The sequence below is a fragment of the Varanus komodoensis genome, unplaced genomic scaffold (genome assembly GCF_004798865.1).
Source record: "Varanus komodoensis strain SLA01 unplaced genomic scaffold, ASM479886v1 scaffold11, whole genome shotgun sequence".
In the NCBI taxonomy this organism is placed as follows: Eukaryota; Metazoa; Chordata; class Lepidosauria; order Squamata; family Varanidae; genus Varanus; species Varanus komodoensis.
In genome coordinates, this window is record NW_025335317.1 from 17,496,078 (window position 1) to 17,522,086 (window position 26,009).

The 26,009-nt window shown below is 42.9% G+C and overlaps 2 protein-coding genes across 6 annotated transcripts in view; both read left to right on the forward strand.

Moving 5' to 3' along the window:
- The window catches only part of LOC123018417 (prosaposin), a 131,641-nt gene extending 129,355 nt beyond the window's left edge, over nt 1-2,286 (forward strand). For all 5 annotated transcript variants that reach the window (XM_044420492.1, XM_044420493.1, XM_044420489.1 and 2 more), the window contains one exon: nt 114-2,286. In XM_044420492.1, the coding sequence (XP_044276427.1) occupies nt 114-149 (36 nt within the window). In that variant the 3' untranslated portion in view covers nt 150-2,286. The remainder of the gene's footprint in view (nt 1-113) is intronic.
- Nucleotides 2,287-2,440: 154 nt separating this feature from the next.
- Nucleotides 2,441-26,009, forward strand: part of LOC123018421 (prosaposin-like) — a 40,753-nt gene continuing 17,184 nt past the window's right edge. The window contains exons 1-2 of the mRNA XM_044420499.1: nt 2,441-5,602; nt 25,761-25,894. Of these exons, the coding sequence (XP_044276434.1) occupies nt 5,395-5,602; nt 25,761-25,894 (342 nt within the window). The 5' untranslated portion in view covers nt 2,441-5,394. The remainder of the gene's footprint in view (nt 5,603-25,760; nt 25,895-26,009) is intronic.

Below are 26,009 nucleotides of genomic sequence, written 5' to 3' on the forward strand. Positions count from 1 at the left end.
CTTCCTTGTAATATCAGGACCTAATAGAGCTTCTAGTCATCCTGTCCATAGTTCTGGTGGGAACAGAATTCACTCTGACCTTTTCTTGCATATTTCTTGTCCTTTTCTCCTAGGCTGTTGAACACTGCAAACATCATGTGTGGAACTAGAAGAAACCCCATGTTGGCCATCTCTTTTCCTCCCATAATTGAAGAAAACGAGAGGCAAGGGTTAGGCTAGCAAGAGCTAAATCTTGGTACCCTGATCTCTTGTCACCCCTTCCACCCTGACTTTCCTTTGAAGAATTGTTTGAAGAATTGTTTGGTAGCAGTGCTACGCATCTAGAAGGATCTACAGTGTTGATTTAATTGTATTTCTGATGCTAGTTTTAGTTTCTTATGGTAATATGAATACACAATAAGTCATCAGTGGTGGTCAGTTGGTCCGAGTGCCTCAGAGTGCTGATATAAGTAAATGTAAATAAATTAAGGACTGTCTGGATTAATTTGTAAAGGCACTCTTGTAGTGACTAATTTGTCCTAATCTGTGTCTGTGAGCACTGAATTAAAACAGTTATTGAAATGATGCTGCCATCTGGACAGTTAATTGGTAGAAGAAAGAAGTTCTAAATTGTTAACTAAGCACCTGTAATATTAGGATTTTTTAAAAACTGTAATACTTCAGAACATAAGACAAAGTTGCACAAACCTACAGGGAGTATCTTGTCCAACTGCATCTTCCATATGCAAGGGACAAGGTGAATATGCCCATTGGAATTTCCATAATTAAGGCTAAAAGTCCTTATGCCATCATGGAATTTGCTGAACTAGGTGATGGATGGCCCATGTAGCAAATGCTGAGTCTTCATTCAGGACTTGTTGTGCAGATACTAACTATGCTAAAAGAGTTTCAGATTTATGCAGCCCATTCTTTTTAAATGACCTTTGTTGCTTTGTGAAAGAACAAAATAGTAAATTGCCATGATTAAACTAGAAAATTGAGTGATGTACCTGGTTTGTTTTGGCTGAAAACTATGATGCGTGCATCTATTTTCCTTTTCTAAGGGTATAACTAATGACCTGTCACACCTTTTGGTAAGAAGAGCTTATGCAAAGATCTGAGAGAAAGAAGCAGGAAAAGAACAATATTAGTATGGCTATAAAAATTCAATCATTTTCAGTTGGGTTTCAGAATTGTTAGTCTCTGGCATTTCCTAATGTTGCCACCTATCCTTCTGCAATGCTTCTGCCCATGATTGTAGCTATTTGCATGAGTAGGCGTTATCCTGGATAATTCTGCAGGTAGGTGGGAATGCTTAGAAGCAAGAAGTTATGTGGAAGTAGTTTGCATAATGAATTTTGCTTAAGGGCAGGTGTGTGTGTGTGTGTGATTTAGCTCTTGCCCTTGTCACTGTAAGCAGTGCCACTGATGGCACAATCTGCCAAGTCTATAAGTCCTGTATCATTTACTGTGTCCATGGGTAGCACATATTTTACACTTCTAAGTTTTCTGCAGGCAAAGCATAGAAGAGTACTTGGTCATGGTGTGCAAACTATTCACAGAACGCTTGAAGTCCTTTAACCAGAATGTATAGCTGTCTAAACAAGTAGTTCAAAGTATGGATATATAAAACCAATTAACAAATACAACCATGGAGAGGCTAACTAGCTCAGCATGGAAAACACACAGGAGCTTTAACAAAGCTATTGGTGTAGAGTTAGGGAGGGAACTCATTTTTGTGGCTTTCAACGTGAAAGTAAGCTGTAGGAGGGATCTTCATGCAGCTTAATTTTATACATCCTAGATGCATGTAAAGGCATTGACTTGATTCCTTGAAGCTGCTTTTTGCCTGCTACTCACCTTTTAGTTCTTGCTATTTGGAAGTGAATAGGATACAAAGCAACTGCTGTGTGGGTGTTAACAGTGACATCTGTTGAATCTTCTGCAGTTATAGAGTGAAGGTTTGCCTTGTTAGCAACGATCTCTCTTCCTCTGGAAGTTGTCAGACTTTTACTGGACTTTGTAGTGCAGTAGACCATTCTAGACACTAGTCCTTGTTTTGGCTAACTGTTTGAGCTATATGCAGAGTTTGATTCCTTGCTTTATAGGATGTGAATTTTTTTGGACATAATCTTGAAACTGGGAACTTTGTGTGTATGCTAGCATTCAGTATGTGTTTTTGTGATAACATTTTCTATCATCTAGGTATGAACTGGTAAAACAAGCAATTGCTTTAACAAATCACTCTATTTAAATTTTTTTGGTGAATTAAAGCTTCTGCAATTCAACAATAAAGGTGGAACTAAATTTGTTAGCTGTGTGCCTTCTTTAAAATATGTAATGTGAGGTGGCAATACAGTTCACAAGTACTTTGTGTATTATAAAGTTCCTACTGCAGGTTTCTAGAATAGTCTGATTAAAACACTTATGGAATAACATGGTAGACAATCTAATGTACACTGCACATTGCTAGGAGCTCCTGTACCGAAGTGTTGTAGAAGCTGAGGGTTTAAATATAGACCTTGTCTTGGATTCAGATCTGATTCTTCTATGGTTCTGAACAGTGCATATACTCAGACCCATCCCCCAGCCTTGCATATGGTTGGCCGTACCACCTATGTGCGTCTCCTTTCCAACAAAAATGTAATACTTTACCTATTGTGATGTTTGGATTTGTTTAGAGCTGGCTTGCTTGGGGCCTCTCGCCTAAGGTTCCTTCTATATCAGACATTCATTCTGTGATTTTGCTTCATCATTCCATTTTACAGACACAGTCTCCCACTTGTAACCCCCCTTGAGTTTTTCCAGAGTTTTCTTGCCTCCGAAAATCAGTGACAAAGGAAAAGATAGTATAGCTGCATACGGTGCATTTGGATTGATAGTCCTAGGAACAATCCATCTGGAGGCACCTGCAGTAGCTTAGAGAATAGGTAGTGTGATCTCATGTTCTGATGCTCCAGTATTCCCTTTACCATCCCTCCAGTCCTACTTGTTGTAGCAAGTAGAACAGGATAGACAAACGGTCAACTAGTGTCACAGGTGGTGGGGGTTGTACTGTTTCACACTGACTAGGTTCAGATAACAGTCCACGTTCAATGGTAGAGTACGGGTTGTCATTGATGTCATGGGTGATGCCGTCTGAACCCAGTCAACACAGTGAACTATGATGAACAACCTACAGTTCACAACTCAACAACCGTAGCTTCTCTTGTGGTGTTTGCAGTTAATCAGCCTTGGCTTAACACAGGTGGGTTCATACAACATGATAACTCAGATTTCAGTAACCACTCACAATTCAGTGATAACCCATACTCAAGCCTTGCGTGTGATATATTAGTGATGTAATGTGCTGTCTGAATTGACTAAATCTGAAGTCTTCAAGAAACAAGAGTGAGTTACTAAATGGAAAAATCCAATTGCAGTTTCCAAACTTGTAGGTGACTTTGATCATAACTTGTATTTGGCTTTGAAAGAAGTCACTTCTCATGAACCCAGTCAACACAGTGAACTATGATGAACAACCTACAGTTCACAACTCAACAACCATAGCTTCTCTTGTGAGCGGAGCCGGCTGGAGTCGGGGGTCAGACTAGATGGCCCGGGAGACCCCTTCTGATTTGCTCTGTTTCTATGTTTCATAAGTGAGGGGTTTGGTAAAAGGTTGAAAGAGAAAGGGATCGAATATTGTTTGGGATGTTCTCAAAACCACCATAATACAAATTTGACTAGATTATTGCAGAAAGCACAAACTTCCACAAAATATATGCCTGCAAGATAATAAGGAATGCAAAAAAGTATGTTAAGCATACTACTAACTCTATCAAGACCAAGTTCTTGAAGCAGGAAACCAGCTAGGGAGACAATGGGGCCACTGAATGGAGAAGTGTCTGAACAGTTGAATTGAAAAGGGAGCAAAAGAATCCTGACAGATGCTTGTTGACTAAATGGTCTGTTTCCTGGTGTGCATATGTCCAAAATACACAACAGAGGAAGATTTTCTTTTTAACTGGCTACCTACTAAGTTCCAGGTGGTGCACCTGAGCAGTCCTCTGTTGGCCCTTTTAGACATGGATCATTAAAAAGTTACACATAACACACGTAACACTTTCTAATAGGTTACAGAAGTAAAGCTGCAATGGCATGAATTTTCCTGCCCACATACCAAAGCAGAAAGAAGATGCTGGGAAGGAGGAGAGGAGGAAGAGGTAGGTTGATGTGAGTTGCCCTTTGTTTACTCGGCTGTTTTCTGTCAAGTGCCAACTAGCTTTCTCTGGTTAGTGCCAGCTACATTTCAAGGATGCACACATGCTGATTTCTAGAAAAGAGGGTTTTTCTTTGGCCTGGCTATATCAATGATTGCATGATTTTACCAATGATAGTTATACCTATTGATCTGTATATCAAGCTGAAACTAGTCTTTCTGCAAAAGGTATAGTCCGATAACCATGTCTGAACTGAAAATGCCCATAAGGGAATGGTAGAATCGAGTCATCCAATGAAAATGGACGGTTGGAGGTTCAGGACAGGTAAGAGAACTTAGCACATTATGCAGGCATCTGCTTGGCCACTGTTGGAACAGGACTTAGCATCCTCATGAGGCATGTGGACAGTTGTTCTGGGTTACAGCTCCCATGAGTCTTCACCGGTGCTTTTGTTGGCTTGGGCTGATGAAAGTTGTGGCCTTCAGGCAACTTGGCCTACAAGTTGCCCACTCCTCTAGAGAGTCAAAATGTCAACTCCTTTGTCAAATCCTTTAAACTCTACTGGGTGTTTATTTTTCTTTTTTAATGTTCCACTGTGCTGCCTGTGTGGGGTATGCAGAGTATAAAAAGTTGCCCACCTTTGTTTATTCAGGCTAAAGTGCATGTAGGATGGAGACAAGATACACATCCATGGTCAGGCCTCCATCAGCACTTGGTCCCACGCCCACCCCCCCTCCATTGCCTTTATAGCCTTTATCACCCAGGCCAAATGAGAGAAGCAATTCCATTAGCTTGCAGTTGTGGGGGAATGCTCTATGGCATCCTTTTCCAAACCCTTAGATTTGGGACACTTGGCCCCAGCCATATGGATCCTGAAGAGCTTGTGTCTGGTTCCAGTCTTTAGTCAAAAGCAAGCGAGGCTGTCTGTGTTAAGATGTTTGTGGCAGAAATTAAAGGCCTCTCAGCCAGTTCTTTCTCAACAAGACAGAGCTGGATTTTAAAGAGACGGCAGAGACCTACGGCAAGGCACAGCTACAAGCCTGGATGATGTGTGCAGCCTTACTGAGTTCAAATCTCTTATTCTCATCTGCAAGCAAGAAACTTAAAAGAAGCTACATTCTTGTGATCTGGCAAGGATTAGGCACTTCTGTAGAAACTGGAGTCACCTCATTTGGGAGTGCTCTTGCGCTTAGAAATTAGGTGCCTTAATTACATGAACCTGTGGCTGGGTGTGGTCCATGGTACTTGTGAAACTTCCAGCGTGGGTGTTCTCTCCATCCTGCTGCCCGCACTGGGAATCACTCATATACGGGAGGCAGCATCTCTCCTCGCTGCTAAAGGTTTCATTAACACCAAGAACATGGAAGGCTTATGGAAAGGGTTGGTGCTGCTGACTGTATTCTGCTTAGCTACTTACCAAGGTAAGGGGAAGGTTGCCTTGTAAAACTGAGTGGAAAGCATTTGTATTACTTCATGGAAGGAGAAGGGATAGGAGGAAAACTTGCACTGACTTACGAAATGTGAGAATGGCAAAGCAGAAAAGAGTAGCTTTAGTTTGCCCTCCAAGAAGGAAGGGCAATTTTATTTGATGTATCAGTGAATGAAGAAGGGTTTTTGTGAAACATTGTGAGGCCGGGGGCTCGGATGAAATGTTTTGGTATTGAAGTTCTTGCGGGAAAGCACATGCTTGTCCTATTTTGAGGAACAGACCCATAGCTTGCTTACAGTGCTGCTACACCATAGACTACTCTTGTGTATTCATGTTATTTTTAAAGATGCATGAAGTGTGTGTAATTTTCCTCTGATTACGTTGTTTTTGATTATGTTTCAAGGTCAGGTGGGAAACTTAGGTTGGGGGGTTGCTTACCAGGGATGGGTGAAGCTGGGGTGGGTGGGGCAGCGTTCCACCAAATGCTCGTCTCCCAATGCCACGGCATAGCATGAAGAAAAGGTGCCCAGTTCTGAATAGGAGCTTTTCCTGGGGTGAGGGGAATCTAACTGCTGCTGGATGGAATGAAGGGAGAAGTTGGAGACTAGGGCTAGCAGTTTCCTACCCTTGTTTTAATCCAGGCAAGCCATTTACTCCAGTGAAGGGGAAAAAAATCAATACATCTACCCAATGTATTGGAACATTCACATAACTACTATACTCCTAATTCTGAAACTTGGTTTCTGTTATTAATCCCAATAAGGACCTTTTCAAATAATTTTTTGACGTTACTACTTTAACTATATCTTATTTCCTGTAGTTCAGGGACAGACCCACAGACACCTTGATTCCTGCTTACCATTAAATAAATAACTAAAACATTTTGTTGGCATCTGGGAGCACTGTGAAATAGGTTTTCATTAGTGCTGAAAACTGTGGGTTCAAAGGAGTTGTTTAGTCTCCTGGGGTGTATAACCACATTTAGGGTATTTAGTCCTTTGAGAAGCTTATTTGTTTTTCGCCATCTTGTATGGGGCTGAGGACTGTTGCTGAAATTGCCAAATGTGGCCATGGCACAAGAAGTTTGCCTACTCCTGCTTAAATTGCACAACTACACAGTTTCACAGTTTCCTTTTTCTTGGCAATTGGTGGAGGAGAGTGCTGTTTTAGTACTGTAGAGCAGATAATTGACACACAATCTTCATTATAAGGCAGGATGGTATTTAGATTTGGGAAAAACTATCTCCTTGCTAGCAAATGCATTCTTGCAAGACCTGTTTTCAGAGTTACAAGGTGTCTTCACTTCAAGGCAGGACTTGTACAGCAGCTAGCTTGGATGATAAGGTTGCATATAACAGAAAAGTTTCTGTGGCCTTGGAAACTTCTGACACAATTGCAGAGTTAATTCAAAATAAGCTCCTATTTTCCTTTATTGTACTGATGTCATCACTGTGTTTGGGTAGGAAATAGGGTGATCTTTCTGTACTTTGAAAGCTAAATATATGCCTTCAAAAATGGGTTGGCCAAAAATATCATTCTTGTTAGACCATGTGGTGATGTCTGTTCCAGACAGGGTGGAATACTGTGACTAGTGGGCCAGGGGCCATTTTATGTTAGTCGTAAGCCATAAGCACTGCTTTATATAGAAACATGGCTAATATTGGCTTTGCATTGCTCTCTCTGCTTTGGATTGCTTTACAGCAGAAGCAGGAAGACATTTTAGGTCAAGGAGCCAGACTCCCCCTCCTTCCCGAGACCAGTCTAGCAAGTTGGGTAATGCCAAGAGTCCATGGTCCTGCTTCTTGTCCTGTCTGTGCGCAGATAGAAGTGCACCACGGTGGCTGCAGGTGCCAGCTAAGACAAGGACATACTTTGCTCTCAGCTGCGGTGGAGAATCCCCTTCAAATGGAAGGAACACAGTTGGTGCTTGGATGAATTCCCCTGAGTACCTTTCTCCATGAAGAGAGAGGCATGGAGGATAAGTGGACAGGAAGGACGTTAGGGGATGAGCTTGTGGGAGAGGTAGAAGGGAGATTCTCTGCAGGTCAGATGGAGCACCTTCGAAATCAGCCAGCAGGCCAGAGGTTCCCCACTGCTGCTGTACATCAGGCCCTAACCTGATGGGATCCCACACACGATCCCAAATGGTGATTGATTATGTGTACAAGTAGCTCTAACTCCCGTTTGGCATTTTGCTGGGCGTGCTTTAGTGTTGCACTGGTATTTCCTGCGACAGACAGTATGAACATAGAGTTGTCTACAACCGTGTTGACTTGTCTATGAGCCCAGACTTGGCTACAACTTTCTACATGCAGATGGATATTCTATGGACCTGTCTCACCACACTGCCATGTCACAGAAAACACTATTGCCACACATGAATACTTCAAGTGTGGTGCATGGTTCACAGAAGGTGGAGGCTGGCAGGTAATGGCTGAGACAAAGTAACCCTATATTTATGTCCCACTTCATAGCCAATGGCCCACGAGAGAAGCTAGTAATTATTTCACTCCAACACACTTCTATCTATACAATAGAAAAACCAGAGCTCATAATGACAATTTACCAGCCCCACTCCCTCTATTTCTGGAAGAGAAACACCCTACTTTCCTTATAGAATGGGAAGAGAGTGTTAACCCGCTGAAAACACCAATGCTTTACCATTTGTCATCACCTAATTAAGATGAGGAACTTGGCACAAAGCACTTTGAAACATCTGCTAATGGAGGCCGGATGCCCATAGGTCTGTCTAGACCTGCAGCTCCCTACCAGGTGTGTTGAAAGGAAACCCTAATAATCACTAGACCACAGGTCGGTGACCAAAAAAATTTGCAGTCTTAAAAAGGTGGGAGCCATGTGTGACCTGAATACCTTCTGTGCTGGCATGGTAGTTCAACTTCGTTGTTCTTGCTATGAAAAAGCCACAAGAAATATTCAGAGCTGCCCCTACTAAGGCCACCCTCCTTGGAGCGTAGGCAGAGCAGTTTTTCACGCCTGACTTGCCGTAAGGAAGGGCTACAGGAAGTGTGCGTGTGTGCCTGTAACACAGCCGTTCCTGGGATACTCTGAAGTGCAGGAGACACACCCCGACTCCTACGAGGTTGCACCATAGCTGGCTGCACGGCTGGCTAGAGGGCTGTGACTCATCCCTCCACCCTGGAGCTCCGCACTGCTCAGCTGAACACAGGATTCAGCCGAGCAACATCAGGAGATGAGGGGTGAAATGCGTACGATCCAAAATGCTCTGAAAGCAGTGCCAGTGTTGCCTAAGGGCAACAGCGAAGGAATGCGGGGAGAGTATTCTTAGGATGTGTAGCCCTTTGACTGGTCCTGCTCCATGGAAAACCGCTTCCTGAAGACTGAAATTTCGAGATGCTTGCCTCTTTTCTGGCACTGGATGTGAGCAAAGGTCTATATAAAAGTACTATGTTCTTGGAATCATTAGACTTTTTTTGGGGGGTGAGGTATAAAAGAGGCACACCCCTCTTCACCCCCCCCCACTTGGGTAACATACTTGTTTAGGAGAGAGGATCTAGGTTCAAATTGCATCTCCACTTTAAGGCACTGTAAGCTAAGTAAGGCTTCCTGATGAGGAGGTAGAACTGGGGATCATATCTGGGGGAAGGGGAGGGAACAGGTGCCCAAAATAACAAGTCCTTGCACAAAGTAGTATCCCTGAGCTTTAAAATGGGGTGTTTCATGGATCAGGAATACAAAGCCATCATGACTAAAGTGGTTATTCTCTAGCACCCCCCTCTGGGGTTGTGCAGGTTTATTTTATAATTAAGAAACCCATATACCAGTAAGTGCCTTGTAGTTGCTTATTTCTGTTTTTGAAAGCCCTATTGGTAGGGTGGGAATAGGGATGCCTGCCAGAAGCTGCACAACTCAAACCTATCTTAGGCCAAAGATAGGAAAAATGCAAATCCTGAAAGTCATTAATTTATGCAGAAGCTGCAAAAATATCGATTTAGTTGCTGGCTATAGGCTATTCACATGAAAATGGCTGCAAAAATGTGGTCTATATGTCTTTGCCTGTGGGTCATCTGACATACTCATACTGAAATTGGATAAGGCTTAGGATCATTCACAAAAATCATAACACCTCATTATAACTCAGCCGCATAAATGCTCACTGGAGAACATCATAATGCATAACTTATGACAAAGGTAGCAATTGTCTTTCTGCCTGAGGGCCAAATTTAATTCCCGAGATGCACTCTCGCGCTGTACTCCAGTGGTGGGTCAGGACGAAGGTTGGGGCCAAACAGCAAGGTTTAAGTGAGCCTTAGAATTTATTTATTATTTATTAAAACATTGTTAAGCCGCCCCATTCGCTGAAGCCTCGGGGTGGCTTACAACAAATCATAGAATAAAAGAGTTGGAAGGGGCCACGAAGGCCATCAAGTCCAACCACCTGCTGTTGCAGCCGTGAAAAAGGCATTTTGATATTTCAGAATGGGATGGGGGAGGATAGAAAGGTTGGGAAAGCATTGAATGGTAAGGAGAAGGGGACATCACAAGCTGGGGGACCCCAGGTCAGGCCAGAAAGGGCTGTGAGCTTGAGGTTCCATACCTCCTTTATGGAATCTGCTGCCACAAGGGGTGGTGATGGCCAGTGACTTGAGTGTGGGCTGCGGAGTTTTCTGCAGGCAGGGGTTATCCTTGGCCACTGACAAAGGTTCCTCTGCAAGGGGTCGCAATCAGGAGCAAGGGGTCTTACAAGGGCTCTTGTCAAGTCTGCATTTGGGCTTCCTTGAGGCATCCGGCTGAGAGAAGCAAAAGGCTGGGCTAGATGGGGCTAGGCTTGGCGTGCAGTGTTGTACTTTGAAAAGAATTGCAGAGCGCTTGGAAATACGCATCTGAAAATGAAACACGCTGGTCTGCCTTTATTCTGAGGGGTGCTAGTATATGGGTCTCCCAGAATAGCTCCAGTGGGATGGTGGGAGAAGGCGTTTTGGGGACATGTGTGCATGTTCCTTGGGCAATGTTGTCAGGTGACACTGGTTATGAACTTCTTTGTATTTTATTGTGCAGCATTCTGCCCTCCTTATCACTTCTCACATTTGTTCTCACATTTGAAGGATACTTAATTCTCCTGTTTTTAGATAGCATGACTGTTGAGGCAAGAAATATTTGTACTTCAGAAATTCCCGTTCAAAGGGCAGCATGTTCTATTCCAAGACGGCTACAGTCTGAGTAGGGGAAAGGTTATTTGGAAGCAAGAGAGCTTTGCAGCAGCGGCGGCCAGTTATCCAGGGTGGGAACACTCTGGACTTGTGTTCACAGAAGAGCGGCACCCTCGGTTCTCCCCCACCTACCACCCTAGCTGTGCCATCACCTTGGGCATTGCTGAGGTGCTGATCGCTTCCATGTTAGCACAGTCCTATTTATATCAGCCACTGGGGGACTGTACCCCATGCTAAGGAGAGCTAGATTTTGCAGGAACTTTGTGTAAGTTGGAACACAACGCATTCTGGTTTGTGTAACTGAGTGAAATGGTACATGGACTGGAAAAGCACTGAAGCCCAAGAAAGACAAAAGTTGCAGGTGCTGACTCAGGACAGGGGAAGCTAATAGGGACAGGACTGACCAATAACCATGAGTCGGGCACCTCTATTGATCACTGGCAATCTTGTCAACGTCTCAAGTCTGTTCCTGAAACAGGCACTGCCAGTCTTCTCCCTCAGCCATGATGACAGAAAGCCCTCAGAATCTAAATACTGAAGAACTCAAAATGTGGAGTTTCAGTTCTTTGTTCTATAGGAAAATGTTTATCCCTGGACACTAGAATCCCCGTGCTTAAACTATTAACAGCTGGCAATGTTGCTACCCATAAACATGGCCACTCCAGGCTTGAAAAGCTGTCTCAGAGAGCAGAAAACTTTCAACATGGGACAGAGTGCAGGAAGCTATTCCAGCATGCATGCTCACTGAAAACACATTGTATTAGCTGCTGGTTATTACTCCTCTGTTTAAAAGATACCTACTGAACCTTCCTTACAGGTCATTGGAGAAGCATGTTGAGAGAGGATATTGTATCAAGGAAGGTGCCTGAGGCCCCATGAGTGAGGGTGTTCAAGGTGGACGTCCACATGTTGGGGATTACACGAGCTGAGCTGACTGGAACCAGGGGTCAGACTAGATGGCTCAGGAGGCTCCTTCTGACTCGTTTCCATGTCTCTATAATTTTAGGGAAGGCTAAGGAATGGGGCAAGCAAGATAAGCTTTCTTCCCTACCCATTCATTCACTTTTGCTTCTCTGTATGCTACACACATGCCCATTTCATCACTTGGCGAATGAAATAGTATGATGGATGACTTGTGGTATGTGACAGATTGCCGTTACAGATCAAATATAGATCAAGATCAGGACCTAAACTACCAGTGGAACGAACTAGCCTAGGACTGTGTCCATGAAATCCTTGTGCTAGATGAGAGGGGAGGCCATTTTTGCCAAGCCCCAGTTCCTGTAGTGTGAACCGCTACACAAAGCATCAGGATCCAGCAAATAGAGCAGGGGCCAGTGGACCCATTCAGAGCCCTTAGCATTGCTTAGCCTTTATCCTGACATGGCCTCTGGGTTTAGTGCACCTTCACAGCCATAAAATCAGAGCATTCCTTTTTAAAGCCAAGCCATTAAAATGGGTGCTTTCATTCTATGAAATATGTAACAATTTATATATTATTTTAAGTATATATTAATTAAAATATAGAACATTATTCTATGTTCAGCATCAGCACCAACTACTCTTCTGTACTTGCACAGGATTGTGGTACATCTACAATTTTCAGGGTCTCACTGATTATCTTGAAGGACTGGAAGAATTTGAGCTGGAGTAAGGGCTGCTGGGTTGAAAATTAAAATTAAAACAATTGTAGATTTTGTGGACACCCTGAGGTTTTTTGGAAACTCAAGGCTGTGGCTTCCTTTATGGAATTGGTCCATGGCATAGTTGGCTTCCCCTTCCTCTGGCTTTGACTTTCCCTAGCATGCTTTTCTTTTCCAATGACTCTTTTTCAATGACTCTTCAGGCATGACGTGCCTGAAGTAAAACAGCTTCAGTATCATCCCTTTTGCTTCTAGGGCAACTTCTTGCTTGATTTGATCTAGGATCACATGCGTGGCCTTCTGTTGGTCCAGGACATTCACAAAGCGGTCCTGCAGCACCATGTTTCGACTGCATCGATTTTCTCCTCTACCTTCGCTTTATTTTCTCCTGGTCGAACAGCATGCCCCCTGTTTGTCTTTCAACATTCCTAATCTAGGTTTGAATTTCCCTTTGGTTTGTTGAATCTTCTGGAATAAGCCTCCCCTCCCCCACTTTCGTTGTTCTAGTTAATTTCTTTTCACTGACCATGGTAATAGTTCTTTCTGACTCTGCATGACACTGAAAAATCCTATTCAGGATCCTGACCCTATTTTTGCCACCTTTGGCATATCTCCTTTCCTTAAAAATTGCAAATGTTTCTTCATCATCCATCTAGGATTTTTCTTTCTTTTTGCCATGAATGGTCTTTTGGCAATCTTTCCTAACAGTGATTCTGGTTTCAGTCCACAATTCTTCTGGTTCACAGTAATTTAGTTCAGTAATGCAAATTTGTTCTTGATGTAGTCTTTAAATTCTTCAGGAATGTTACTTAAGTTGTATTTTAGCACTATGCTTCTGTTAGATCTTTTCCAGCTCTGCTCTGATTTTCGGTATCAAGAGTTCTAAGAGCGTAATTCCATGTGCTCTGCACTTGATGCACATAAGCATTGATTCTTACATGTATCCAGTGCACAGAGCAAGGTACAACGGCAATCTAGCTGTTGCTGGCATGTCTCGCACCCTCATTTCATCTAGATGGTCATGTTCAGCCCTGGCCCCTGGCATACCCCTTTTCTTCCTTTCTGGGGTGGATTTCTGATCTCAGGAAGATAGCTGGTGTGGTTCTTTCTGTGCCAGCTGCATGGATAGCAGGGCAGGGCAGGGACTCCAGGTTCAGAGAACCAGCTCTGAGGTCATCTGGCCGCCCAGACTGTGTCCTAATTGTGTTAAATTATGTTCACATCCTTGTCAGCCTTTCTGTTTCCCCACATCCCTCTGTTTGCTTGTAACATTGCTACTAGAACTAATTGATCTCTCAACTATTGTCCATGGCGTGTTCTTCCTTGCAATCTGATTCTGCTGTTTTCTGTCCTCTGTTTTGTATTACTATTCCTACTTCACCACCATATTGAATGAGATTTCATTAGTAATCTTACTGAATTAAGTTTGGGAAATTGGGTTTGGTAACACATCCAGCTCAGTGAGCATTGTAACTTTTACAGACGCTGGTTCAAGCTCTGTGATTTAACACGAAACTCTCCATACAGATATGTGAGGGGATGTCACATGGAGACAGAAACAGAGAGATGGGAAGAGACCTGTTCTTCCCTGCAGAGGAAGGCAGGACGCACTCCAACAGAGCAAAGCTCAGGGAGCCAAGGTTCTGTATGGATGCCAGGAAGCACTTCCTGACAGTTAGGACCCCGAGGGTGTGGAATGGGCTTCCACGAGAGGTCGTTGAGGCCCCATCGGTGCGGGTGTTCAAGGATAGGCTGGACGGCCACATGGTGGGCATGTCGTGAGCGGAGCCGGCTGGAGCCAGGGGTCAGACTAGATGGCCCGGGAGACCCCTTCTATCTCACTCTGTTTCTATGTTTCTATACAGAAGTCCCACTGAGTTCAATGGGATTTACTCTGAGGTAAGGAGATATAGTATTACAGCAATATTCTACCTTTCCACACTCCTCATTTACCTTCTGTAAAACTTTCTAAGCCTTTTCTTCTCCTCCAAGGGATCTTCCTCAATCCTTGCTTTTTTCATGAAAAAATCTTTCACCAAGATGCTTTTTGATGCAGGAGGCCAGCTTGTGGGTTATCTGAATCTCTCTGATGTGAGAGGTTTGTGCGGTTGAAATTACAGTCAGCCCTCCACATTTGCAGTTATTTTAATCACAATTATTTTAATCACTCACCCACATCCTGCCTTCCAAATAACCCAAAGAGGCAAACATGTCCCACTGCTGTTTTATCTTTACAACAGCCCTGTGAGGTAGGAATCAGAGCTACAAGCTGGAGTGGGGATTTGAACCTGCATCTTCCCAGACCTTGTTCCACACTCTAACCACGATGACTTGTTTCCCACGGACCTCCTGCATGGCCAGAAATATGAAGTGATCAGAGAATGGATGGGTGGAAAGCTATTTTGTTATATAATTCTGCACGTACTTCTCTGTGTGTGTCCTTCCTGCTCCACCCAGTCAGTCCATGCTTTGATTTCTTCTGCTTTGCCATGTAACTTCCCAGGGATCAAGGAAAACGCCAAGAGGCTTGAGGTGAGGCATGCTAAATGCATAATGCCTCTCCAACCCCCCCTCTGCCACCAATAGATAGCTTCCACTGAGCTGAAATGAAAAACTAGGATATCTTAGAGAAAATTCAGAAAATTCATTCTTGGAATTGTGAATCGGAACCTCTCTGGTTCTTAAATTTTTACAGTGTCCTTAAGATTACTAAGCTAGGAACTTGCTATTTCGAACTTTTTTATTCTTAGGGCTTGCTCTTTGGAAACTTTAAATGGTTGTAGAATAACAGAACAGCTTTCAGTATTTGATCTCACCCGGGAGTCCGCCAATGAGATCCTGCTGTCTCTTCCCCAGTTCAAGCAAACAGGAGTGCAATTCAGCTACTCTGAGCTGAAAGAAAAGAACAAGTATCTATGGGTCTCTCTCTGGACAAGGTATAAATATGTAATGATACATGTAGTATAAGGTTACATCTAGAGCATGGGCCCTCAAACTACGGCCCGCGGGACGGATCTGGCCCGCCATGGCCATCCATCTGGCCCACGCGTGTGCTTGCTGCACAGGCGGGGAGGTGGTGGCTCGCTCACTCGGAGATGGTTTTGGACTGGCTGGGAGATCTCTGAGCGAGCGAGCGAGCCACCGTCGCGGGTGCCCAATGCCGCCTTGTGTGTGCCCAACGTCACCTCACCGGCCTGTGCCCTCGGGCACTCCTACCTCGCCGGCCCGCAATGGTCACTACAGCCTTTCAACTGGCCCCCTATTCAAAAAGTTTGAGGACCCCTGATCTAGAGCCTTACAATACTATATTTTTGTTCTCTTCAGTTGCAAAGTCACATAAGTATTTCCAGCAAACACATCTGTCTGTAATGACACTGATGTGTCCAATGAAAATATGTATAAACTGAAGAAATTAAAATTCTAATTGAAATGGGGAAAAACTTTGCACCAAGCACCCATCTCCATAACAAAGTCATATTGATTTCATAATCATTTGATTATATATATTTATCTCTTGTCTCAAAAACGGCACTCAAGACATCGAACAATACAATCCAGATTTAAAATAACCATAACTGAAATAAAATATTAAAAACACAAGAAGAAATAGCACTGACAACAGAGCAGTTTATATGCCAAAATACAGCCTGGAGAAAAGCATCTTTGCTTGCTGGCAAAAGGACAACAGAGAGGAGCCAATCTAGCCTTCTTCAGCAAGGAGTTTCAGAGCCTGGGAGAAGCCACCTGTCCTCACCAAAGCTCTGATAGTGGCAGCATGGAGCGGAATAAAAATATAGTTAATAAGAGTATCAAAAGAAGGGTCTCCCCTGGAGATCTTAAAACCTGAACAAGGCCAAGTGGTAAAGAGAGTCTTTCATGAGCAAGTTGTAACTTCCTTCAAACTGATTTGTTGTTCGGGGAGAGTGCTAAGATGGTGCTGCTAGGGAACCTGCCGACCCTCTAATACCATGATGGGGCGGCAGCAAACCTACACAAACATGCTGTAATTTCAAGAGAATGTGTGAAATGCAGGTCCAGGCTCTACCTTCCACTGTTAGAATTTGTTATACTTAAAAGGCATTTTAATGTGAGAGAGGAGTGTTCAAAAATGGTACCCTCTTCTACTTGGCAAGAATTCCATCTCTTCTACCATCCCATGCCCAGTTACTTGTACATTTTGTATCCTGCTGGGACAATTTACATGGTTCCCCTTTCCTTATTTAATTCTTACAATAAATGTGCAAGGTAATTCACTGGTGGAGCACCTGCTCTGCATACAGAAGTTTCCAGGTTCAACCCCCTTCATATCTAGGTAGGGTTCGGAAAGCACATCTGAAACCCTGGATTGCTGATGCAGCTGCTGCCAGGCAATGTGGGCAATGCTAGGCCAGCTGGACCAGTGGCCTGATTCAGCGTCCTGGGTTACATAAAGAGAAGGTGACTACAGTGAGCTTCAGGGCTGAGTAGGGGTGTTAACCTGGATAGTTCAAGCACTAGTCCGAGTAACCACTCCATCTGGCAGAGAACGGGGCTGGGTAAGAGATCAATTTCTCGCCCTTTTGGACTGCCACTCCCAAAAGGCCGATGGTCAGGAATTGGGGGCTGAAGTTCAAAACAAATGGCAACCTACATACTGCACATGTCCTGGTGCAGAGAAGTTGTACGCCAGAGATGGGAAGCAGGTCAAGGGAATGGGGTCGAGAATGGCAAAACAGTGAAAAAGGAATGCCACTCCATATTTTACTTCAAGTGTTTACTGCCACTAATTTATGGGAGAACAATTTCAACCTTTTAGAATGGGAGTGGGCAAGTAGGGAAATGCACATAAGCCAGGAAAACTGCCAGTCTGTAGTTGAGGAAAGAGGTGCGGCCAGGAAGGTTGACTTTGGAGCCTGGGATTGAGGTTCTGACCTCTAAAAAGGTAGGATGCAGTGTAAAATCATTGAAAGACAGAAATCTTAAATGATAATTGAAATTCTAGTGCATTTTGAGCCTGTTCTCAGAAAATAAAATTTTATTTGTTCAGTTATTAACCTGAAGAACAGCATTTAAAGTGTGTAGAAGCTTATTTTTTTAAAAATGTTACTTTGAACCAGTTTATATTTTCTTCCTCTTTATCCTCTTTGTAATAATTTGTTGTTATACTTTGTACAATTTCTTGACACTCAGCCCAGTCTTTGCAAGGATCATAGAATAGAAGAGTTGGAAGGGGCCATGAAGGCCATCGGGTCCAACCCCCTGCTGTTGCAGGACACCAGTTTACACCATCCCACTCAGATGTCTGTTCAGTTTCTTCTTGCATGTCTCTAGTGTGGGAGAGCCCACTAGCTCTCTGGGCAGCTGGTTCCACTGTCAGGTTGCTCTGACAGTGAGGAAGCTTTTCCTGATGTCCAGTCTGAATCTGGCTTGCAACTTGTCCTGATTATTCTGTGTCCTACACTCTGGCATCAGGAAGAAGAAACCTTGACCTTCCTCTTTGTAACAGCCTTTGAGGTACCTATAGAGGGATGTCATGTCCTCCCTCAACATTTGTCATTTTGGCAGCCGCATCCCATTGTGGGGTCATATTTAGCCTCTTGTTCACAATTACTCTGAGGTTGTTTTCTGTTTCAGTCCTGTTGAGAAATACATTACGAGCAAATCCATTTTCAATGGCATTTCAAATGTGCAGCTGGGTTGTTTTTAAACAAAAAATGAAGGGAAGGTATCTTACTTCTTTTTAAATAAACATCACACACACCCACCAAGGGAGGGTGTGGATCTGGGTTGTCTTCCTTTCCTGATCCTGGCTAATTATGGATAGTCCAAACATTCAATACCTTGGTGGAGCTCAACTATTAGGCTATGCTATTCCCCACACTATAGTATTAATTTGCATAACTAGTTATTAAACAGGGAGCTGGAAAGCAGGTCACCAGTGCCTAACGGTCATTAAAGTCTGTGTCATATCACACACAGCAATCTCTGTTTCACTATTTTCAAATACAACTTACCCTTGTGGGGGTATCTAGGAGTTCACACATCTTTTTCAGAGACAGGTGTGCCACTCTTATGCTGAATGCAAAGGTAATCTCAGGAAACTAATGAATGATCTAATTGGAGTGGGTGTGAGCTAGTCCTGTCTGATGATGAGATGACAAAGCTAGGTGATTAGTGCCAGTTGGAAAGGGACAAATGCATTCAGTAGTGGGTTAGCCATTCCCAAATTCTATGGAGCCCAAATCTAATGGTGTCACATTTGCAGAATTACTCCTTTGAAATAATCTTTGTTTTCATGTGTGCTCTGCCTCCTAAAACGTGAGATGCTCTCTCTCGTGTTTCTTGACCTTGCTATATCTCCTCCTTCCTGTGCTTGCAAAACAGCAGTGGGAAAATTTCATAATCCTCTAAGATCTATTTTGTTTTTACTGGAATATGGACACTAAGTAGAACCTAGTGCAATAAGAACTGAAGAACGCTGAGCCCAAGAACTTGAGTTCCAGATTGAAATGAAGCTCATGGTTTTTATACTGAAACATCCATTGCTGCTAACCCCAAGGGATTTTTAGGCAGTGTAATTTTGGGCAAGGGCTCTAAATTTTGTTGCTACTTTTGCTGAATAATTGTAAACTTGACAGTTTTAGTTCTGAGATCACATCTTGCTGTAGGAACATCTGCATGAATAAGATGGTATAACTTGCTCCCACCCACACCTTTCCTGGAACAGGTGGCAGAGGCAACCAGTACCAAAAGGAATCCATTCCTTCAATCACTCACCTTTCAAAAGATGCAAATATTGGTGTGGTAGATGAATCTGTAGGAACTGCTATAGCAGGTGAATAGATGTGAACATGTATCTGGCACAACAAAGGTTGCATCGCTGAACCTGTTTGTTTTGTAACCCTGGCCCATTCCAGAGTTCTGAACTTACACAAGTGCCTCTTGAGAGAAGCCATCGGCTCCTCTGCACGGTCCTGCCCTGCTGCGGATTTCTCTTGAGTTGTTCTGGTATCACCACATCTGCTACGCACATTGCACTGAAAAGACTTGCCAGCACTTGCTCTTTCCACCATCCCTAAGTATGACAAGTAGGGCTACCCTTGCACCTACTCTGGAAATGGCAACTAGGACAAAATAGGGCAGCCAGAATGGTGTTTTGGACATCGTGGGGAGACCATCTATTGCCAATGTTAAAGTCTGTGCACTGGCTGCCAATACATTTGTGGACGCATTACAAGGTGTTGGTATTTACTTTTAAAGCCCTTCACGGCTTGGATCCAAAATCCCTTCAGAGGCGCCTTTGCCAATGTATTCCACCTCACCCGGTAAGATCTTCTGGGGATAATCTTTTGAAATTTGCTTCTGCAAGACTAATGTCAACTACCCAGAGGACTGACTTAGTGGTTGACCCTTAACTGTGAAATGACTTGTCGGAAGAGATGTGTCAGATATTCTAGACTGCTACTTTCAAGAGGGTGGCTATAATTGGAGCCGGAAACTCTTGACTGTTCTTTGAATGTCAGCATATTCTTCAAGGTGGGACACAGTTGATATGCAGCCTATATCACAGCTATATAATATATTATCTATTGCCCAGCTTGATTTTGGTTTCTGTAGAATGCCTCCCACCTTCACTGTTTTGTTCCTGATCATCTGAACTAGCTGTTACTTCTGCTTCAGTTATAAGGTGTAACTAGGACCCTGTTTTAAAATAAATATTTCAGAAATGTATGTAAGTAAATTAATACACTGGCAATACTTGAAACTTATTTCAGTGCTTGATGCTGCCCATTATGATGCTATTTGAGAATGGTCATGCAGAAGCATTTAGTAAATGATGGCTGTTTTGCTCATTTAATCAACTAGTAAGCATTCCTATAAGCAGGTAAGAAACAAACAATCAAACCAGAGGCTGAATTTTCAAATTTGGAAGTTCGATTTCTAATTCAAAATCCAAAACTGACATTTTCCCAGCTCTGACATGTTGCTTCAAGTTCTAGCCTCTGAGTCAAACATCAGCAATGGAGTATTCTCCAGATATGCAAATCCACAACTTTCATCATACCCAGGGCTGATAAGAATCACAGTCCAACATTTGGTGAGCAGCAGGTTGGGAAAAGCTATCCCAAAGTCTGTCACAGCAATAGACATTGTGCAGCTGCAATGCTTGGAGAATCTGACTTTTGCAAGCAACCTAAGACTAATATGCCAGGCTTGGCTGTTCATTTTCTCTACCAGAAATGCCCAGATCCATGTCCCTGCCCTTGAATAAAGCTGTTAACTAATTTATGCACCCGTATGGGATAAATAGCATACCTATTACCTACCTCTGGAATATTTCCTGTTGAGCAAGTTATCTACCTTTGGAATATTTCCTGTTGAGCAGAAGAAACAAATTACTTTGGTCTCTAGCTTATTGGAAAATCTCAAACTTGCTCTACTTAAACATAGCCTTGAAATAGGCTTGACCTGAAAACAGTGGAAATTATTACACTTACACTAATAAGGAATTGGTAATTACTTTAATATGAGGGTTGGAATCTTACTTATGTTTCAACATGGCTAGCTCTATGGCTATCTTAAATAATTCTGAGAAGAAGACGGTTTTGCAAGGTTTTGTTCTTTCAGGCCTGGACAAAGGTGTTCATCTGAAACAACTTCAAGGGGCCTATCACTTTGAAATGATCAGAGGATACTTGTAGGGTCGGGATCAGCAACTGGAAATCTTAGCACAAGATCCAGACCTTCATGTAGCATCACTTGATCCACAAGGATTCCAACCTACAGGCAGGAGGAGAGAGCAGACAGGACAGTGACTATCAGCGCAGGAATTGCCATCTCTCTACCTCTGGGGTTAGTGAAGGGTCTTGGACCTACAAACTCCAAGCCTTCTTGGCATATTATATCCTTCCCCTTCTATAAAACAGTTCAGGAGGCTAACAATAGTCAACAAAACAGCAATGTTTCATTTCTCTAAAACCCCATAGCTGATGCTATCTGGGCAGTTTACAACAGTGCATTAAACAGAACAATAACAGACAATACAAGTATAAAAACAAAATAACTTTAAAATTAATTTTAAATGGCTAAACACATACAGGCAGAAATGAACTTGCAGAAGAAAAAGAATCACCTGGATAATTACCTCAGGCCCCTGGGTAACCATGTAGTCCTTAAAGGCCTCACCATAAAGAGCTGTCCTTGACTTGGTCCCAAAAAGATGGCAAGTTTGGCACCCACTGGGGCTCCGTGGGGAGGTTGCTCCAAAGATGGGGTGGGGTGGCACAGAGAAGGCCTGCTGCTTTGTTGCCACCCTCCAACCTCCCTTGGAGGAAGGCCCAGAGGATGAGTGTCGTGCCTGAGTAGATGGTGGTTGGAAGAGGCAAACAAACCAAATATATTGCATTTTAATTGCCAGTTCCAGAGCTAGCCACCCCAACATAGGTTGTATTAAAACAGGAAATGCTATGATGCTGCTAGGAAGATGCATTCGCCGTCCTTTGCAGCTACTGTCAGGTTTGCAGCAAAGCTCAAGAAAGCCTGAAGCGAACCAGCTAAGAGAGGACATTAGCTGCGGTGCAAATTAGGAAGTGCTTGCAACGTGTTCCTGTGAGGCCAGGCTCCTACCTACCATACTTCTATTGAGGGGAAGACAGAATCCATGTTTGTGCTATAACAGTGAAATGATCTGATGCCTTCTGTGGACCAAATGCTCGGTGTCCTGGTGTGTGTACATCCAACATACACAATAGAGGAAGGTTTTCTTTCAAAAGCTTTATTCTTGAGAATAACCGACAGCCGACCAATTGTTTCAGATGGTGCACCTGAGCAGTCCTATGTCGGCCATTTTATACGCTGATCGTTAAAGGGTTTACACGGAACACACCTAACACTTTCTAATAGGTCACAGAAGTTTAAAAAAGTTACAATGGTGCGATCTTTCCTGCCTACATACCAAAGCAGAAAGAAGATCTGGATGGGGAGGAGAGGAGGATGGGGCAGGTTCGTGTGAACTGCTCTCTGTTTGAGCTGCTTTCTGTTGAGAGTCAATCGGCTCTCTCTGGAACGGTGCCCGGTTAAGTTCAGCTTCATTTCAAGGATGTACCATGCTGATTTCTAGAAAAGAGGGCTTTTCTTTGACATGGCTATGTGTCAATGATTGCACAATTTTAGCAATGAAAGTTATACCTGTAGATCTGTACATCACATTGAACAACTCCAGTTAAACCCCGGCAGTCACATTTTGAAATTTGCATCTTCAGAGGTGCAGCTGCATGACGTATTGAAAATGTTTTGCGGCAATAAACTTAAGGCAAACTGTTTCAACCCGGTGCCCACCAGATGCGTTGCACGCTGCCTGAAGATAAACGTAGTCCAGTACAACGGGAGGGTACCAGGTTGGGAAAGCCTGAGCTAAGGTGTAAATGCCCAAGGTAAGTAAAAAGTGCTTCTTGGAGACTGGAGGAATCGGGTCTCTCTGTGTATCAAATAAGCTAAAACCCTGTGCGGTGTAGTAGTTAAGAGCATGGGACTGGGACTCAGGAGATCTGGGTTCGAGTCCCCGCTCAGCCATGGAGCCAACTGGGTGACTTTGGGCCAGTCGCTGCCTCTCAGCCCAACCTACCTCACAGGGTTGTTGTTGTTGTGGGGATAAGATGGAGGAGGAGAAATGATGTAAGCTGCCTTGAGCCCTTTGTAGGAAAAGGCAGGCTATAAATTGAAAAATAAATAAATAACAAATAAATTTATATTAAATAAGAGCACTTATTAAGCTAAATGATTTAACAATCTCGCAGCCTGGGAACCGCTGCATTATGGTGTTAACCCAAACTACAGGGCACTTCTGTGAATTGTTCAAGGCACAAGAACTCAATGTACGTAGCACTGCTGCATTTTGGGTACTTCACACCCTTCTGAAGTGGCTGCAGGGGATGTTATGAATTTGGCAAGCATGTGGGCACTTTGTTTATTCATTAGATTTATATCCACCTTTATTCTTACAAAGAACTCAGACTGGCTTACATAATTCTCCTCTTGCTGCTCTCAGTCTTATCCCCACAACGACAAACCTGTGAGGTTTAAAATAAGTATGAGCTGCAGCAAAGCATTTCATTGCTTATTTCATCTTTACATTTATAATACTGCTACAACAAAGCAAAAATAAAAATTTTTGGAAGAATATTTATATCAATAAACATCAATGCATAGTAATAATTAAAAACCTTCACTGATATGGGGGCAAAGGGAGGATAGACCAACAGGGGAAAGGATCTAACATTTCTATTTCATTAATACATTAATATAAGCAGTCTAAATATCTAAATATTCACCCATATGACTTTTGTATGAGATAGGCTCAAATGTAGCTAGAGCAATGAGATCTTCAGTCCATTAAATGTAGGTCTTTCTCCTTAAAAATCAGAAGTATTATTGCAACTAGTAGCATCTTGGAATCCATTTTTGCTGTCCTTCTGTGCACCGACAGATTAGATATCAGAAATTTTTAAGAAAAAAAAGAGCACTTGTAACCCCAAGGAAGATGTCCACATCCTATGCCTCATTGTTTGCATTACATTGCCAGCTTTCAGCAGACCTAGTCAGCTTCTTAGCAAATCTATGTGGAGTCCAAAATAGATTGAACACCAGCACCCTCTTCAGTCTCAGATTCCAACAAATACAGAGCCCAGATGGGCTACCACCAGGCACAGGACAGAAGTATATGATGTCTAATCTGTAATGATGAATATGGTAAATTTTGCCTCTCCAAACTATGTACTAAAGTATAACTTCAACCAGCTCCTCCCCAGAAAAGTCATCTCTCAATTTTCAAAACTGTATTCCAAAACTTAGTTTAGCATAAGGATCAAATTGTAGCTGATGAGCCATTGCATTTTAGTCAATCTTGATGTTAAAAACTATTATTGGAGTCATTCCTTGCCTTTTTACATATCTAGAGCCAAACACCATCTGTCCAAAACAGATGAGCAAACCTGACTCCAAAACAACCTAAGTAGTAACAAAGTATTAATGGTATTAAAAGTTCTAGTTGTTAGTGTACTTTAACACATAAGCAGTGAAGCATTTAATGACGGAAGAGCTGAACATTATCACCTGCTAATACACGCTGAAATGGGGGGTGGGGTAATTCTGGAGGAATCTACTCATTAGTGCTGCTTCTGTTTCATTTCTTTTTAGTTTGTATGTAAATAGAGCTAAGAGAACTTAAATGAGGGTTTGATCAAAATCGCAGCCAGAGAGGCAAATGTGGGCTTTTTGATTTCATTAAAGGCCCTCTTACTTTCCACCCACATAATTTGAGCACTGGTAGCACGATCAGTGGTGTGGTGGTTAGAGCATTGAATGGGAGAAGGGGGAAACTTCAGTTCTAGTTCCTACTTTGCAATGAAACTCACTGAATGACTTAGGCCAGTTGTGATCTCTTGATCCAACCAACCCCGCGGGGTTGTTGTTGTGAGGATAACATGGAGCTATGCAAGCCACCTTGGGTTCCTCACAAGAGGAAATCATATGGGATATAAATCTAATGTAATAAGTGTCATGAAAAGACCAAAAGCATGCATTGGTATTTTCCAACAAGTCACTTTTATTTTCATTGTTTATAGTATGGCGGCTACATTTATGATAGTGAGAATAATTGAGATTTATGATTTAGCTAGTGATTTATCTCCAGTGTCAACCTTCCATCTGCTACAATTACTGTATGCATTACAGATTGTTGATGTCTGACTTGAAGAAAAAGCTATGCTTTTTATAGTACTGTTGTTTTAAACTGGCTGTGTTCCATTGTTGCTAAAATGATGATTTGCAAACACAATGAAGTGAAGGAATTGTAGCAAACATGCAGAGAGCAGAGGACCCTTGTACAGTAATAAAACATGATTTAGTATGATAAATGAGTGAGTCATCATGTGAAGGGGGTGTTTCACTATCCCACCAGAATAAGGTTTGCAATATTCCCTGCAGCCTAGCTCACCCATTAGACAGAAATATTATCAGCAATGTTTTAAACTATCATATTAGGGGTTTTGTTTTCAAATATAGGCAGCCATTTATACCGCACTACTGTGCTTTTCAGATTTGATGATGCTCCTAAGTCACTGTTCCCATTTTACACATGGCTGAACTAGGCCTCAAGGCCTGGCCCTCTGGTCCTAGATTCCTCCTCCCTTCGGATGCAAAATGAAAAAGACATAATTTTAAAAAGACGGTAGAGAACAAGTCTATAACTGATTGGAAACAGCACTTATTTTCATTGTAAGTCGACAAATATTTTCAGTGTGCAACTGAAATCTAAGGCTTCATTTCTTCTCGTGGGCAGCTGCTGCACGCCCTCCTTCCGGGCAGAGAGAGTGTCAAGAGAGCCCGGAAACATGGTGTCAGGACTTTCCTACAGCGCTGAAGTGTGGGACCTTGGATTACTGCCAGCAAGTGATGGGTCTTAATACCCCAGTGGTGAGTAGACACTACAGAATATAGACACCTTTCCAACCCCCATCATAAGTGCCCTTTCAGTTTTGTTTGTTTGCTTGTCATTTTAGTAATAGATTTGCCCAAGGAATATGAGAAT